Here is an 18,452-nt window from a genome sequence, read left to right as displayed (position 1 = left end):
TATTGTCATCATTACGGTAATCCAAATAAGGGTAGACAGGCCGTACTACTCCCGGCATACCACTAGAGAGAGCCAACACACCACAAATGAAGTTTGAAATTTGTATCAGTGGGACCAAAAGATGGAGCCAACACACCACAAATGAAGTCTGTTTATTTGGCGCCAAAAGATGAATTGGCCTAAATTTGCACTAAAATCTAAATATTTCAAAAACTATAAAAGTCATAAACACCAAAAGTCACACCATACTAGTCCAGCTTCAGCCGCACAAAATGATGTAACATATGTAACCCTAATGTCAAAACTGTTTGGCAGAGGAGCGCGGGAAAATTTTCACTAAAATATTAATATTAAAAAAACTATAAGAGTCATAAACACCAAAAGTCATAGCACACCATTCCTGATCCAGCCGCACAAAATGAGGTAACATATATGAATCTTGTCTCAAAACTGCGAGGCGAGATTCGCTGCAAAATTTCAGGCGGAAACTGAAGAATAATAATAATAACTAGAAAGCGAAAATTTCAGAAGAAATTTTAAGTGTGCCTATGCCGCTGCTAATCAGTGTAGTTTGCCTTTAATGTGGTTCAATTAGTGCCGGTTGCCATTTATAACACTAGAGGGAGCAAGATGCAACATGAGCATAGTTTGCTATTTATACCACAAGAAGGAGGGGAATTTATTATTGTGCTATCTACTGTACAATATAAAGCGCCTTGAGGCGACTTTTCTTGTGATTTGGCACTATATAAAGAAAATTGAATTGAAATGGAATACAGCTGATTTTCAACTTAAAGCAAAGTAAGCTGTATTGTGATCTGTTATATGCGGCATACAGAGATGAGAGAAAGATGCTCCAGTTACATGATTACAAAATAAGTTAATAGATATAAAAGAAATAAAATAAATTATGCTTTAGTGTCAGGTGTTCAAGAGAAGTTACAATTTAGATTTTACAGTTTTCAGTCATTTAAAGTGGTGGAAAAAAGTCCATTAAGCGGTATTCAATTTGTATTTCAAAGGTATTTTAATGTGAAAGGGGAAAATACCATATGCAAATTATGAAATTTCCCCTTGTGGGACTAATAAATGTATCATGTTATTCAAACAATATTTTGTACAGATACCATTTACAATAATCTATGACATTTAAACATGATATTTAGATTGTGGTAAATAGCAAAGCAATATAAAATAAAAAAGGAAAAGGAAACCATTCAAGTAACTTTATATTATGAACTGAAGAGTAAGGCAAAAGTGTAAATGAAAAGCATACAAGCATTAATGTATATAGATAAACCCAACAATCATATGACCCCCTATGAGCAAGCACTTTGGCGACAGTGGGAAGGAAAAACTCCCTTTTGACAGGAAGAAACCTCCGGCAGAACCAGGCTCAGGGAGGGGCGGCCATCTGCCGCGACCGGTTGGGGTGAGATGTAAACAAATCCAAAACTGTCCACAGAGCTACAGGGGGCACACTGGGATCGCAACAGCAGCCATAGAGGGAAACAGATTAGGATGTTCTTCCCAGTACTGAAGTGGGTCAGCTTTTCTTATGTGTGCGTTTTTCTCTGAGAGGTAGGTCGCCACTTTAGTTTGTGTTGATTAGGCACTCACGGATACTTCTGGATAAGGGTCATTTGGAAGCAAGTGGTTGGCTGACTTTGCGAAAACAGCTAGAAACAGATAAAAGGAAAACACAATTTAAAACAATAAAACAAGAGACATCACAAAGCGCAGCTCTTCACTTAGCGAAATGGCAAGTAATGAAGTTCTAAAAAATAATTGGAAAAACAAATCTAACTTTAGAACTAAATGACCCAAAACTATATTAAAAATGAAGTAAAAAAAGAAATTGGCTTAATACTGGTGTCTTTGGATGGGGTAAGTTGCTATGTGAGGTAAAAACCACACCTGGCTGTAATTTGGTGGCCTGTATACAGTTCCAATCCAAGCATGTAGTTGGTTTAAATGGGTTTCATACTGGTGTCTTTTGATCACTTGACTGTATATATAAACCTGTTGAACAAAAGGTGCATTTTAATTTCACTATACCTGCCCATCCTTGTAGCCGGTCTCTACTAGCGTGGCACAGTTTCAAGATCAGTGTAGGGCTTCTCCACTGCCTTCACTGGACAGAACACATCTGAGGAGTTATGAATGGATGGATGACTTAATGATTGGATGAGATTATAGTTTGTTTCAAACAATATCAATAAATGTTAGAATATAAAGCAAGAAACAAAAAAATACAAATGACCTGTTATGGCAGGGATCCCATCAGGTGCAGTTGCAGTCTTTCTGTTCACGTTTCTGGTCAGCTCTTCAATGGATGAGAGCACATCAGCAGTCTTATCTATCAGTTCCCACTGGTGAGCTGTCCTTGTTGGTGGTAGAGTGTGTTCAGAAAAACTCCCTTTTAACAGGAAGAAACCTCCAGCAGAACCAGGCTTAGAGAGGTGCAGCCATCTGCTGTGAGCGGTTGGGTGAGATGTAAACCAATCCAAAACTGTCCACAGAGCTACAGGGGGCACACTGGGATCGCAACAGCAGCCATAGAGGGAAACAGATTAGGATGTTCTTCCCAGTACTGAAGTGGGTCAGCTTTTCTTATGTGTGCGTTTTTCTCTGAGAGGTAGGTCTCCACTTTAGTTTGTGTTGATGAGGCACTCACGGATACTTCTGGATAAGGGTCATTTGGAAGCAAGTGGTTGGCTGACTTTACGAAAACAGCTAGAAACAGATAAAAGGAAAACACAATTTAAAACAATAAAACAAGAGACATCACAAAGCGCAGCTCTTCAGTTAGCGAAATGGCAAGTAATGAAGTTCTAAAAAATAATTGAAAAAACAAATCTAACTTTAGAACTAAATGACCCAAAACTATATTAAAAATGAAGTAAAAAAAGAAATTGGCTTAATACTGGTGTCTTTGGATGGTGCATTTTAATTTCACTATACCTGCCCATCCTTGTAGCCGGTCTCTACTAGCGTGGCACAGTTTCAAGATCAGTGTAGGGCTTCTCCACTGCCTTCACTGGACAGAACACATCTGAGGAGTTATGAATGAATGGATGACTTAATGAATGAATGAGATTATAGTTTGTTTCAAACAATATCAATAAATGTTACTTTATATTGTAAGAAACAAAAATACAATGACCTGTTATGGCAGGGATCCCATCAGGTGCAGTTGCAGTCTCTCTGTTCACGTTTCTGGTCAGCTCTTCAATGGATGAGAGCAGTCTTATGTATCAGCTCCCACTGGTGAGCTGTCAGTGTTGCTGGTAGAGTGTGCTCAGTTGCAAAGACACTAAGATCACTTGGTAAGTCCATATCCCTCACAACCTTGCAGTCATTTTGTGTTAGTGAATTACACAATAAATGGGGTTGTGATAACTGTGATATGTATTCAGAACACCTGATTGGAGGCAGGCGTATGGCTGTGATATGTAAAGGTGATCAATCAATGTGTGTTTTTCGGTAGTTGCAGCAGTAATAAGTTGTGCATATCCTCTTGACTGAAACAGTTCTTGGATGGGTTTTTTTCCTGTGCTCATAAGGTCCTCATTGAAATCTCCACAAACAATAATTGGCTGGCAATTCATCATTTCCAATGAGTCCAAAAGATACTGCATTTGTGGTAAAAACCTCATGTGGCTGTAATTTGGTGGCCTGTATACAGTTGCTATCAAAGCTGTGACTGGCGATTCAACCTTGATAACAACAAATTCAAGGTCAGTCACATTTTGCAGGTATTTTCGAGACTCTGCAATAAGAACTGTTTTGTAGTACATTGCAACTCCACCGCCATTTACCTTTGCCATGTCTGTATGGTTTGTGTAAGAGACGTGTCTGTTGCGTGTGGCCATGTTGTACTGTTCCAGCTGGAAACGGGGAGAAACTGATGATCCAGACAAGTGAGTTTCTGTTATGCATAAAACATCAGCAAGGCTGAGTTCATGGTGGCATCTCATGTCCTCCATGTGAGTTGGGAGACCTTGTGCATTGTGATGGATAATTGTCAACGTGGGAACTGTGGGAACAACTGATTTTAAGAATTGCAACAGTGGTCTTGCATTCTCAAATGATGCATGTCTCATATTTTTGAGTGCATCTGTGATGGCAGGATCAGCATAGATTTTCCTTTCATCAAAGTCTGTGATGTACAGTCCTTTAAGTGAGGTTGTGCGGCTGAGTGCAACATAGGCCATTCCAGGCTCAAAAACACGCTTCAAACATACTACTGCTGACTCCATTGTCATGCCTTGTACTTTGTGAGCTGTACATGCAAAGGCCAACTTCATTGGAAATTGCCTGCGAAGAACTCCTTTTTTACTTGTAGATTCTTCACATTTCTCAATATATACGAGGTTGTCTGTGGATCCTTGTATTTTTCTGCGAAATTTTTGCCCAGAATTTTGATTGTCCAGCGTAAGTCCAATGAGATTCACAGTTTTTGGTCCATCCTGTGTGGTTGTCACAATGTTCGTGATTGTTCCAAATGTCCCATTAACAACACCATCTTCAACATCCAAGTTTCTAATAATCATAACACGCACTCCAGGCGCAGTTTGTATGTTATCAGGTAAATCTCTTTTGTTGCCTTTCATCATATCTGCCAGGAGGACCATCTCACCCGTTCGTGGGTCTTTTCTGTAGTCTTCGGCCTGAATATTTATGATATCAGAATGAAGAGCAGTTACAGTTGCTGAATTGTGTTTGTCGACCTCCTTGTTTGTAGCATAAATGTGTAATACATTAGATGGACAGTCTTTTATGTCATGGATAGCCTGTGTGAGCAAGGCTTTATCATTGGCTTCAAGAGAATCTGTTTTTTGCTTCACTCTTATCCTGTTCAGAACTTCAGCAAAAGAATGATCATCTTTCTGTCGCATGATTTCTGTCAGGTTGACCATGTGGAAATAGTCTTTCCAGAGATCAAGGACATTGTCCTCGTACACACAGAGTGGTTTGGCCTTTCCAAGGGGTGGCAGCTGGTAAAAGTCTCCTACTGCAAGGATAGACATCCCACCAAAAGGCTTCTTGTTTCCTTTGATCTGCTGAAGTCTCCAGTGGATGTAGGCAAAAAGGTCTTTAGAAACCATAGATATCTCATCAATGACCAGAATCTCTGCATTTGAAAGTGAAGCTCTCACTTCATCCAGTGCATTCCCCAGTCCCTGATACGGCGGTTTTAAAGATTTTGGCAGTTTTAGCAGAGAGTGCAGTGTTTTCCCGGATATGTTAAAAGCTGCAGTGCCAGTAAATGCAGTCAGCAGTACTGCAGGGTAGGACATGTCTGCTTGGTCACGGAATCTGGGGAGTTGGTGCAAAATCTTTGTTGCCTCCTCATATATGCACTTGATAACATGTGATTTTCCACAGCCAGCTCCTCCAGAGACAAAATAAAAGAACTGCTCAGGACAGTGACCCCACACAAGTTTGAAACACCACTCACGCACTGCGTAGAATATGGATGCTTGGGTTTCATTCAGACTTTGGTACATTTTTCTGACAAAGTCTGGGCTCAGCTTTGGTGCTATGATTGCTGGCATGGCTCCACTGCTGCTACCACTGACTTGGTAGTCTGGAACAATGTCCATTTCATTTTCGTCAGTGTCATGTCTGGATTGTCGTTGGGCCACACACTCTAAACGATCGACTTCAACCTCAGGTGCAAAGGTGTTCCATGCATTGATAAGTGGGCCTTGTTGCTCAATCTGTTCCAGTGCCCTTTCCATTGTTTTGCCATGGCTTTCATAACGCTTTTTGTTAAAGGTAACAATTGGCCGTACTGCAAAACCATGTTTTCGTCCACTTTTGTAGAACTGTTCGGGTGTGGCGTGTTCTGTGTTTTTAAGGTCATCATTTGATCGATGTGGAAAATAAAGTTTTAGTAGTCTGCTATAAAACTTTTCTGGTTGTTTCTTTTCTGAGAAGCGAGGATATCTGATTATTGCAGGTTTCCCTCTTGTTCTCTTTTGAATATAGCCCATGTTATTCAAAAGAAGGATGGCATTTTTTGACTCTCTTTGACGGCTGTAGAGAATCCTGTACTCTGAAGCAAATTCAGCCAAACACATTCTTTCGAACTCAGGTGTTCTGGGTCTGTTTGCATATTTTTCTGGCAATCCAGACATCCACACATTTTCATCATCTGGTGCCATGCTTTGCAACCTGCTCATCGGGAGACTCATTTTCAGGGCATCATCATCAGTCTGTATGAACACCACACTGCGTGAACACTTTTTTAGTGGCAGGCTGCACGTCCTTGCCACGGATTCCTGGGCACTGACTTCTCTGTGTTTAGCATATGCCTGCATTATCTGTTTCATTTCATCTCTTTCATTGACATTGGACTTTTTTACCTCCTGGATGACTCCATTAAGAAATTGTGTCATCTCAAATTCAGGTTTAGAGACGTAAGACATCATGTACATCAGGCAGCTGTAGTCATCAATGACATATTGGATGTCCATGTTGGCATTCCAGGCCCTCAGCAGATCTGCATTGTATGCATTCACCCAGCAGTCATTAGGTTCACGCTTTAAGAGGATGACATGGCCATTGCTTAAATTGAAGACACAATCCAAGTATTGTTCATAAGTTAATTTGCATTTGTGAAGCAGCTCAGACAAGTCTTCAAACGAGGAACTTGGGTCACAGAGCAAATCTCTCAATGGCTGGAGTTTTTCTTTGGCCTCTTTCTGTTTTTTTGCGAGAGCCATTCGTCTGTTTTTTTGCTTTTGTTTTTCATTTGTGCCTTTCTCCTTACTTGTGCTATGCCGCTTATCATTGTGATCGTCGTCATCATCTGGGCTTGGGAAAGTGATCATTGTGTGGTCTACGGGTAGTTTGGGGAACCCAAACCTACATGACACATTACCTTTTTTACAGGATCTGGAGTGATTTCTGCTGTGGACTTGAACCTCAGACACAATTTTGTGAAGTTCAGGATCGGCTTTTTGGTCAGGCATCTTACATGTTATGTACTTGTCAATAAATTTGTACACGTGGTCTTCAAGGTCGCTTCCAAATTTAGGTGCATCTTTGACCCAAACCAGTAAATGGATATGAGGGCTACCTCTGGCCTGAAACTCCACTCGATAAAAGTAATCTTCTACTTCACCGATGGGCTGTGCCGGGGACAGGATCAGTGTTGTCATTAGTGCATCGACTCTTTTTTCAAACAATCGCATCACAGTCACAGGGTTGCTTCGGAGAATTTCACACTTTGTGTTCCAGTCAAGTTGTGAAAAATCCACTTGTTCACCTTGTTGAGTTTTTATGACCTCAACAACTTCAGGCCATCTCATTTCAGCAGCTGAAAATGTCAGGAAAAAAGTTGGCTTTCCTAACTGTCTGACCATAGCATGCAGATCTTTCAGTGCCTTTTCCCAATAGGCTGGAGTACCTCTCAGAGGTTTCATGAAGCGTGTTGCATCTTTGTTATTTATCAGTCTCTCCACTTCGTCTTTATTTTGAAGCATTCTGTTACAAATTCTACGGCCATCCTTTGTGATTGCCTTACCTTTGCGCAATTGGATGGACATGCTGTTTGTAGCCATGTGTGTTTCTGTTACAAACTGTGCAAAGAATAGGTAGCTTTGGTCAGTTGCAAAGCGTGTATCTGCAGAGAACAGCCGTGTATTAAAATACATGCTTGGGGACAATTTGACTTGTCTGGCTTCATCTAATGTGTTCTGTCCAGTTGGGAACTGCACAGGAAAGGCCATGGCTTCAAGTTTAGGAATAGAGAAGAAGCCAACAGGTCTATTTCCTTGGGCGGGTGCAATGCTAAATATTCCTTCACCATATGATAAAATGTCCTGTGCTATATCTGGTGGTTGCATACAGGTGTCTAGAACAAGACCAGGGCGAAGTTCTTCCTTTTCTTTCTCCGTATCTTGTAAGGGCTCTCCATTTGACTGTTCAGGCTCCAATAGTTCGTTTACATCATGACATGGCTCAAGTATTCCAGCTGTTGTATCCTCAGTGGTTCTTCTTTCTGGTACAATTTGGTTGTCGAAGTTTCTGGGCAGTGCATCTTGAATATCTGCATGAGCAGTGTTATGTTCCGTCTCGATTATCTGATTATTTGTGGGATCAGCAAAAGTTGCGTCATCATCAATAGACACATCTTTGTATTCTGAATGCATCTCTTTTAGCTTTGATAAGCCTGCTAACACATTCTTCATGTTCACAGTGTAGAAGTGTTGGTATCCTTTGAATCTGATGTGTCTTTTCAGTTGTACCTGCAGGAGCTGGGCTTCATTGCTAGGTCTGGGAAGACAGTTTACTGTGGTTTCCACGTCCGACGGTACACAAACAACAGCCCCATGTACGGCTCTTTGCTGTCCTTTTGGTAATGCAATGATTTTGGCAAACGGGAGAATTTTAGCAATCAGTTGTCGTTCTAGTACATTTAATTGACCCAGTTCAATTGGAATGGGTGCTAGTGCTAAATTGTTTGCCACTGCGATGGAAGAGATCTTTCCTCGTTGTAGGTGGCTGTCACAGTTGTAGCAAATCCACTCTTGCATTCTTTGTTTTGGAAAGGTACAATTAGCTGTACATTCACTATCACAAACATGGACAAATTTTCCTGTCAAGCAGGTGTCAACAATGTGAGTATTTTTAACATACTTTGATCTTTTGCAGTGTTTTACTTGATTAGGAAACAGAGTTCTGTGGCACACTGTACAGACATGGGTGGGTCCTAACTTAATTGTTTCACGGAAAGCTAATGTGGCTGCTTGCATCACACTGTTCACTTCAAGCTGGGGCTGTGCTTCAGACTGTGGACCTTGCTGGAATTGTGTTACTAGTCGTCTGTATTTCATCTTTATTCTCTGTGCACGCAACCTTTTATAAATGGCGAAAGATGCAGTGGTAGCCATTTTGTGTCTCTGGTACTCTGCACAGCGCTGTATATGGTGCAGTCTGAATTGTGAGTCATTATGATACCTGGCATGAATTGATTTTTTTTGTTTGTGCCTGTAGTTTGGATCCGATGCATATTTTGTTCTTATGTATTTTTTCTGTCTGCTTTGAAAGTCAGCATCCGTGTTGTACCTTTGGACCAGATATTGTTTCTGTCTGGTTCGAAAGCTGGCATCCGTGTTGTACCTTTGGACCAGATATTGCTTCTGTCTGCTTTGAAAGTCAGCATCCGTGTTGTACCTTTGGACCAGATATTGCTTCTGTCTGCTTTGAAAGTCAGCATCCGTGTTGTACCTTTGGACCAGATATTGCTTCTGTCTGCTTTGAAAGTCAGCATCCGTGTTGTACCTTTGGACCAGATATTGCTTCTGTCTGCTTTGAAAGTCAGCATCCGTGTTGTACCTTTGGACCAGATATTGCTTCTGTCTGCTTTGAAAGTCAGCATCCGTGTTGTATCTTCGGAACACATATTGTTTCTGTCTGGTTCGAAAGCTGGCATCTGTGGTATATCTTCTGATAATGTAGTCTCTCTTTTTTTGTTGAAAATGAGGATCATTTTGGTATCTCTTCACATTGTGGGCTTTTATCTTCTCTTGAATATGAGGATTTGCATAATAATCTTTGGCTGATAACAGCTTTTGTTTATGGCGATGACAGTTTTGAGCATATTGAGTTTTCACAGCCTGTAATTTTTTCATTCGAAATTCAGGAAAGCAGGCATATCGTTCCTTTTCGTGTCTTTTTTTGTTTATCTTCTTTGCCAAGTCTTCAGATGAAGATTTTTCTTTAGCTTTTACATGCTGCTTGTGACTTTGAGCTTGACGAATAGATTTCCCACGTCGTTGTTTATTTAATCTGCACACATTTCTTGCTTTTTGGGGGGGGTTATCTATGACTTTATCTCTTTCATTATTGAGTTCAAGATTTTCTTGTTGTTCTGTTTGGATGTTGCTTGTTGGATCAACAGATGTTTCAAGTTGATGTTCACAAATTTGATTTGAAGCCATTTTGTCTTGTTGTGGGTTTAAAGCACTTTCTAACATTGTCATGTAGGTTTGGGCTGATTCTAGTTGAGGCACTTGCACAGTGGGATTTGTGATTTGTGGTTCATTTCGTGGTGATGATGTAGCTGTTGCTCCTGGTGTTGCTTGAGTTGACTGTGCAGGCTGTTCGTTGTGAGTGCTGACTCTTTTGAAAGAAACAGGCACAAACTCATATCTTGCATACCTGCCTTGATTTTGAAAAAGATTATGCAGGTGGGTGATCAGGTCATTCACATGAGTGAAAGTGAGCATGACTGCTGTTCCATTTGGCTGGGGTAAACCTGCTGCACTTCTTGAATGTGAATCAAATAATCCATACCTCCCAGATTTGTCACGGAAAACTGCAATGCACTGAGGCGAAACCATGAGCAAAGCATAGTTCACATCTGTTGACAGACATACAAGGCGACTAGCAAGAGGCAACCACCACCCTTTTCTTTGATAGGTTTTGTCTGCTGCTTTCAGGTATCCATACCTTATGTTGTCCATTTTCACACTGTAGACATTTATGTCAGCATGAACTTCTTTGGGCAGGTCCTCCATGGTCAGATGATCTTGTGTATAACGCCTCTCCTGCTGAAGATTTGTTTTAATCCTACAGTAGAGTGCATCTCCCTGTTCAAGCACCTTATCAAGTCGGGCTGTGTTGAACTGGTGTTCCTCATTAAGGTAGGCCAGGAATGTGAGGGCATTACATGTGCACTGATGATTTCGGGAGAATTTTGTGTACCTTTTATCACTTTGACAATGAGTTGCACTGACACACCAGAAGTGCTGAACTGCATTGCTCTGTAGCTCCTCTGTCAGTAGTTCTTCATTTGTGTTGTGGAAAGGCTGATCAAGGAATGGTAAAGGTGACACATGTTATTGTTTAGTATTTAATGATATGCATTTCACGTTGAGTAAAAACATATGTAACTCTTGGTACAATGATGTAAGACATTTTTAAGTGGCAAGAGTTGTATAAATTTAGATTTTCTTGTAAAGTAAAAACATTAACATTTAACTATGGTAAAATAATGAAACAATATTCAGGCAAATGAAGCCAAATTACATCACTCCTCAATCATATTACAGCATAATCTAAAGATACGCAGCATCAGATAAGCCAGAAAGAGACAGGCAGAAAGACAGTGACAGGAACAGTGAGAGAGTGAGAGAGTGGGAGAGAGCAGAGGTGGGAAGTAAAAATGACAAATATTTTAGATATCTGTAATTTGCTTTAGTGCTGTTTTTTTAATGACCTTTTACAAAGGTCATACCTGTACCTTCTGCTCCTCATATTTTCAAAGCAGTTAATTTCTTTCAGTATAACACATTTTAGGTTGCTGCGGGCCTTCAAACATCAACTAAATTGCAGCCTAAATACAAATATATCAAAGGAAATCCTGTTTACGTATTAATCGTAAGAGGATCTCAGATGCTCTTAAATTAGATGTAATTCATTCACTGATTTCAGATTAAACCAGATGGTTCTGTACATGTGCCATAAAAACACGTTTCATAGTTGTGTTACGTTTTGTAAAGAAATGACACAAAATTCAGTTACAGGTTAAATGTGATTGAAACAGAATACACTGACATCCATCTTGAGAAAAAGTGAGTGTCACAAAATCATGTTTGTATTTATTTGCACTGCTTTTCACTGTGGATGTCAATTTATCTGAAGCTTTAAGTATAAAATGGTATAAAAGTTATTTCAGAACAATAGATATAGAAATAGCTAAACAGACAGACAGAAATAGCTGTTGAGATGTCTGCATTTTAGGAATCTGATGAAAGAAATTGACAAATGTACATGTTTAGTCTAACATTTTAGTATATTTAGTACAAGTTAGCAAGCACACTTAAGGTGAAAGACTAAATATCAATCCCGGTGATTATACAGCAAACATCACATGTATACTAATTGGTTAGAGACATTTGTGGACATACCCTTTTAGGTGGAGAATTTGATGCCGTGTGGAAATCATCGGTTGCCCAGACTCGTTTTGCTGGTGGACGAGTTTCTGAACTCTGATAATACAGTTAATCAAAATTAGAAAACCTACTAACAGATTTGAAATAGAGTGTAACACTGGATACTTTAAAGAAAACATGAAACAGTAGCGGTTACTAAACTTACAAAGCAATAAAAAAAATTCCAGCTGTTTGCTTAACTACTAAGAAATTTGAAGGTTAGTGTAACTTTAAACAAAACTAACAGAAGCGAGACAACAAAATTCTTACTGTTTGCATAAGGTTAACATGTAACCATATGTCTTTAACATTTAATGGTAATGTAACTGTCCACTAAATCCTTAATGGAGGAATACCGTTTTAAATTTACCTTGCTGCCTGGAGGACATAAGGAGGTGGGTCTATTCTCCGTTTCCAAGGACAAGCTGGCTGGTGCTGTCTGCTAACCCAGGCAAAAAAGAATATAATGTTAAGACATTAAGTGACCTGACACTTTAATTTCACTTTACAATGCAATGCATGGCATGAACTGTTATCCCAGTTGGGTAACATTACAAGATAGAAATAGTCAACTGTATGGGTAAGTGTAAACTTTGCTACAATGTCGTAGCTGCACCACGGAGCAACAATGTAAAGTTCACTAAACATACATGTTTTAAAGCCATTATTCAATACATTGTTATTGTTAAATAAATATTGTCAAATACTGGAGATCTAGATTTCAGTGACAATAATTGTGAATATCACTTTTGCCATAATCGAGCAGCCCTATGGGTTGGCATACCTTGTAATTTCTTAATAGAGGAATATTTTTTGATATTTACCTTGGTACCTGGGGAACATAAGGAGGTGGGTCTATCCTGTGTTTCCAAAGATAACCCGGCTGGTGCCGTCTGCTAACCCAGGAAAAAGGGTATAGAAGACATTAAGTAACCTGACACATTCATTTCATTTAAATATTCTGTATACCATGCACTGTTATGCGAGTTGTGTGACATAGTGTTCTTAACCGTCTCAAACGTGTTTTGAAAACTGTTCAACTGTCTGTGATCACTACCATATCCTCATTACCTGGTCAGATGGAAAACTATTGACTGCCTCATCTTGGTTGTGGCCAGTGAGCATTGGGACAGCAGGATCGACCAGGTCAAATGGTTTCCAGCGCTTCTTTTGTGCCTGGGATCTTTTATTTTTTCTCGGCATCTGGTAGAATGTCAGCATAAAAACAGAGTATTAATTATTGGCATTTCAAGCAATTTGTTATTTTAACCCTCTGATACATTGACAGACAAGATGACTACAAGAACAAAAAAAATCTCTCTTTTGTTTAAATACACATATTGATAGTGTCACTACCCGGTCTTAAGGCTTTGTTAAGTAAAGTTCCATAACAGTTTGTATATTGTAATTGAGAAAGTGATTACCTTGAAAGTTGGGAGGCAGATTTGTTGACCACGACAGTTACTTCGTTTTGGTGTACAGTAATTGGGAAAGTAATTACCTTGCAAAGTTGAGAGGCAGTGTTGTTGCTGAGACGCTGGTCGAATGCCAACAGCAAGCAAACCCAGATGTTCACAGCTCACAGTTACCACCTCAAACTTTTCAAACAAATCTTACAAGAACATTTGGCAAAGTGATTGGCTTGCAAACCTAGGAGACAGTCTTGTTGCCCACAACAGTTTTGTTATAGAGTATTTGGAAAATTGGGTACCTTGCAAGCCTGACAGGCAGTCTCGTTGCTGGGAGGCGGTCTTGTTGCTGAGGCTCTGGCAGAATGCCAGGTCCTGCTTTAACACCTTAAACTTTGCAAACAAATCTCACAGAACAATTAGCAAACTGATTGGCTTGTAACGCTGAAATGTAGCCTTGTACTGTCTGGCTTAAATTTCCTACTGAGAGACAAAGAGGAACTTTACTGTTTGGAAGGGAGTAAAAACACTGTACCATCTAATCTTAAAAGTTTTAATTACAAACAACAGCTCTATTTTCTAGATATCACCTGAACACACACAGAAAATATAAGGGGGACACTTACCTTGGCAGAAGCAAGAGTTGAGGTATTAAAGACTGCTGTAGTTAACGCCTTATGAAGACAGAAAAAGAGAGGAGTGAAACGCGGGTACAACGAAGCTATTGATTCGGACGCGACAGTCGCCTCTTAAAAGTTTTAATTACAAACGATACCGCTGGAATAAAGTCGAAAGCTGTGTCCCAAAACGTCGGCTGCATCCTCCGGAGGCCGCATTTGAAGGCCGATTACGTCACAGCCAGGCGACGAAGGCTGTCGAAGGACCGGCCCCACGTAGACCGCGAAGGCCGAGTCCTCCGAAGGATGCAGCCGACGTTTTGGCTAGCTAGCTTTAGCAGAGTATACACGAAATACACCAGCGATAGACAGAGCTCGCCCAGATACACATGAAAAAATCTCTTTCAAACCTACATTTCAAAGCAGAGGGACGCAGATACGCTTAAAATAGCCAATTAGCGTCTAACCACAGTCATTTTGTACATATTACCGTCAAAACATCGAAAATTCCTTTCAAAGTCAATGTCAAACGAGGGCCAAAGGGGCTTAGCTATGCTCAAATCCGCTAGCTAGCTTTAGCAGAGTGTCGAAATCCAGACAAAGAGCTCACCCACAAACACACGGAAAAATCTATTTCAAACCCACATTTCAAAGCAGAGGGACGCAGATACGCTTAACCACAGTCATTTTGTACATATTACCGTCAAAACATCGAAAATTCCTTTCAAAGTCAATGTCAAACGAGGGCCAAAGGGGCTTAGCTATGCTCAAATCCGCTAGCTAGCTTTAGCAGAGTGTCGAAATCCAGACAAAGAGCTCACCCACAAACACACGGAAAAATCTCTTTCAAACCTACATTTCAAAGCAGAGGGACGCAGATACGCTTAACCACAGTCATTTTGTACATATTACCGTCAAAACATCGAAAATTCCTTTCAAAGTCAATGTCAAACGAGGGCCAAAGGGGCTTAGCTATGCTCAAATCCGCTAGCTAGCTTTAGCAGAGTGTCGAAATCCAGACAAAGAGCTCACCCACAAACACACGGAAAAATCTCTTTCAAACCTACATTTCAAAGCAGAGGGACGCAGATACGCTTAACCACAGTCATTTTGTACATATTACCGTCAAAACATCGAAAATTCCTTTCAAAGTCAATGTCAAACGAGGGCCAAAGAGGCTTAGCTATGCTCAAATCCGCTAGCTAGCTTTAGCAGAGTGTCGAAATCCAGACAATGAGCTCACCCACAAACACACGGAAAAATCTCTTTCAAACCTACATTTCAAAGCAGAGGGACGCAGATACGCTTAAAGTAGCTGATTAGCGTCTAACCACAGTCATTTTGTACATATTACCGTCAAAACAGCGAAAATTCCTTTCAAAGTCAATGTCAAACGAGGGCCAAAGAGGCTTAGCTATGCTCAATATCCGCTAGCTAGCTTTAGCAGAGTGTCGAAATCCAGACAAAGAGCTCACCTACAAACACACGGAAAAATCTCTTTCAAACCTACATTTCAAAGCAGAGGGACGCAGATACGCTTAAAGTAGCTGATTAGCGTCTAACCACAGTCATTTTGTACATATTACCGTCAAAACAGCGAAAATTCCTTTCAAAGTCAATGTCAAACGAGGGCCAAAGAGGCTTAGCTATGCTCAATATCCGCTAGCTAGCTTTAGCAGAGTGTCGAAATCCAGACAAAGAGCTCACCCACAAACACACGGAAAAATCTCTTTCAAACCTACATTGCAAAGCAGAGGGACGCAGATACGCTTAACCACAGTCATTTTGTACATATTACCGTCAAAACATCGAAAATTCCTTTCAAAGTCAATGTCAAACGAGGGCCAAAGAGGCTTAGCTATGCTCAAATCCGCTAGCTAGCTTTAGCAGAGTGTCGAAATCCAGACAAAGAGCTCACCGACAAACACAGGGAAAAATCTCTTTCAAACCTACATTTCAAAGCAGAGGGAAGCAGATACACTTACCTTGTAAAAGCTTACGGGGAACTTAGTAAACACTTCAGAAAATCCCAGTAAGTTCAATTCCAAAGCGGAGGAGGGGGGAAATGACGCGTTACCACTGAAAAGATAGCCACGCTGTCTTAGAAAAGCAGGTTTACGGTCAATTTCAAAGATAGGATAGGAGGGGCGAAGATACGATAGTGTCGTCATTGCGTAGTGTCGTCATTGCGTTAATCCAAATAAGGGTAGACAGGCCGTACCACTCCGGGCATACCACTAGAGAGAGCCAACACACCACAAATGAAGTTTGAAATTTGTTTCAGTGGGACCAAAAGATGGAGCCAACACACCACAAATGAAGTCTGTTTCTATGGCGCCAAAAGAAGAATCTTTCTAAATTTGCACTAAAATATTAATATTTAAAAAACTATAAAAGTCATGAACACCAAAAGTCATACCATACTAGTCCAGCTCCAGCTGCACAAAATGATCTAACATATGTAACCCTATTGTCAAAACTGTTAGGCAGAGAAGCGCGGGAAAATTTTCACTAAAATATTAATATTTAAAAAACTATAATAGTCATAAACACCAAAAGTCATAGCACATCATTCCACATCCAGCCGCACAAAATGAGGTAACATAAATGAAGTTTGTGTCAAAAATGCGGGGCGAGTTTCGCTGCAAAATTTCAGGCGGAAACTGAAGAATAATAATAATAATAATAATAATAATAATAAATCCGACGAATAGTAATATGTGTGCCTCTTGGCATAGGCACACATAATAAATCCGACGAATAGTAATATGTGTGCCTCTTGGCATAGGCACACATAATAATTCCATTAATACTGAGTTTGACAGATCATCTTTACTCCTAGCGGGAAATTTGGCTGTAAGAGGATCAATTAGTTTTGCAAAAGATATTTTTTACATATCTTTCAAAGGAGATTTTGACACAGGCCTTACTGGGAATGTAACTCAGCTCCTGCTGAGACGCTAAATGCATCCAGCTTAACTAAAATTGCAGGGAGCCACATGAGCAGATTTCAAATTTTATTTCTTTAACTGTCAAGAGTGGCTGTGATCAGCCTAAAATACAATCCACTTCTTATTGTTTCGTTATCGGTGGAATGAAAAGCTTCCTCCAATTATCTGAAGCATTTGATAAACAGCATAACAATCTCTAATTGAAAACTCAATTGCTTGGTATCAGACTTACTTCCATAAGAGCACTATAAACCTTAATATATAATGCCTTAGTAACCATTTCCCAGCCCACTATAAATCTTCAATGATGCAAAACTGGGAATCAGAAATAGGTTGTTTGATGGTTACTGGTGTACTGTGCTAGAAAAGGCAGTATTGTTATCCACTAAATATATAAAAATTCAATAAATCTCACACAAGATGGACTGCACTCCTTTTAGACTAAATAGCATAACTGTGGGCTCTCATGCATGTACTTTGTACATTATTGCAATCTTAAATTCCCATATTTTCTTCGAGTATGTCACTTCTAGTGCATTTAATATTGAACTATTCCCAGCACTATAGAGTTCTACTTGAGTAACACCATAAAAAAATGATGGAAAAAAGTACCAGAGTAGCTTCCCAGTCTTGGTGCATGGTTGTCAGCACCGTCGTAAAAATCCAAAGAGTCCCAGTTATGCTCAGTGGCAAAACTCACAACTTGTATCTGGAGAGAGAGAAAAAAAAGAAAACAGAAGTGATTCTTAGATTTTTTTTAAACTGTCTTTAGTAAAATTCCCCAGATTGCTATGAAACTGCATTTGGTACAATGTTCAACAGTTTATTACGTTTAAATTGACAGAATTAAAACCCACACATACTGTTTTTAATCTAAATGTTTCACAAAACAATCTATTGAGACGGAGCAGCTTCAAAAACAATTATCATTCTACTTTTAAATCAAAGGCTCTAAGGAAAGGAATCAAAGGAATTTACAAACACTTTGAGGTGCCTGTCATTTCAAGGGACTGCACCTTGTGTAAAAGGCATCTTTGCCTTTGTATTTGTCCGTGATAGCAGTTTAGCTTACATGCAATCAGGTCTTATCTTTCATGATTAGATCCTATCTAGTTATCTCTGGATGGCCCCTCTCTCAGAAACCATCCATCCATTCATCCTTCTAATAATATCTTATCTTCCCTGAGATCCTGCCTGCTCAGCTTTTAAGCCAATGATACATAGGTCAGCCAGGAAGCAGCATGTGACAGTTACTACCTGTATTCCAGCTCCTTCTGGGACAGAGACCTTCCAAACACAATTCTGGTTGTTGTCATATGGCTCTGGGTAGCCAGGTGACAGGATAGTCCCGCGGCGAGAGGTCAATACGCCCCCACAGGGAACTGGGAGAGAGAGGAGTGAGTGCACAGAGCATAGTAGAGGAGAAAGGAGAGAAAAAAACAGAGGTTAAAACAACACTTTGTAGACAAATTACAGGAAAGCAAGAGAAAGTGAGCCATGGCAACCATGCCCGTTACAGAAAGA

At 40.0% G+C, this 18,452-nt stretch overlaps 3 protein-coding genes across 7 annotated transcripts in view; all 3 read right to left on the bottom strand.

Moving 5' to 3' along the window:
- Window positions 1-18,452, bottom strand: part of csmd3b (CUB and Sushi multiple domains 3b) — a 392,628-nt gene that overhangs the window by 58,726 nt on the left and 315,450 nt on the right. For all 4 annotated transcript variants that reach the window (XM_065470768.1, XM_065470769.1, XM_065470770.1 and 1 more), the window contains exons 37-38: window positions 18,186-18,310; window positions 17,541-17,637 (exon numbers count right to left, since the gene is read on the bottom strand). In XM_065470768.1, the coding sequence (XP_065326840.1) occupies window positions 17,541-17,637; window positions 18,186-18,310 (222 nt within the window). The remainder of the gene's footprint in view (window positions 1-17,540; window positions 17,638-18,185; window positions 18,311-18,452) is intronic.
- Window positions 1,246-9,563, bottom strand: LOC134637865 (uncharacterized). 2 transcript variants are annotated; one of them, XM_063488407.2, is made up of 5 exons: window positions 3,167-9,563; window positions 2,965-3,055; window positions 2,264-2,736; window positions 2,059-2,149; window positions 1,246-1,679 (listed from the first exon to the last, which is right to left on the bottom strand). In XM_063488407.2, the coding sequence occupies exon 1, from the start codon at window positions 8,904-8,906 to the stop codon at window positions 3,369-3,371; it is 5,538 nt and encodes a 1,845-aa protein (XP_063344477.2). In that variant the 5' UTR covers window positions 8,907-9,563; the 3' UTR covers window positions 1,246-1,679; window positions 2,059-2,149; window positions 2,264-2,736; window positions 2,965-3,055; window positions 3,167-3,368. The 2 variants fall into 2 exon arrangements, with proteins under 2 accessions (XP_063344477.2, XP_063344478.2); XM_063488408.2 differs by having other exon boundaries at window positions 2,965-3,040.
- Window positions 10,057-13,154, bottom strand: LOC134637166 (uncharacterized). The gene is made up of 6 exons (XM_065470017.1): window positions 13,023-13,154; window positions 12,776-12,847; window positions 12,322-12,393; window positions 11,928-12,008; window positions 10,395-10,826; window positions 10,057-10,137 (listed from the first exon to the last, which is right to left on the bottom strand). The coding sequence occupies exons 1-6, from the start codon at window positions 13,152-13,154 to the stop codon at window positions 10,057-10,059; spliced, it is 870 nt and encodes a 289-aa protein (XP_065326089.1).

The sequence above is a fragment of the Pelmatolapia mariae genome, linkage group LG22 (assembly GCF_036321145.2).
Source record: "Pelmatolapia mariae isolate MD_Pm_ZW linkage group LG22, Pm_UMD_F_2, whole genome shotgun sequence".
Taxonomy (NCBI): domain Eukaryota; kingdom Metazoa; phylum Chordata; class Actinopteri; order Cichliformes; family Cichlidae; genus Pelmatolapia; species Pelmatolapia mariae.
The sequence above is the reverse complement of the archived record's forward strand: the minus strand, read 5'-3'. Positions and strand labels throughout refer to the sequence as shown.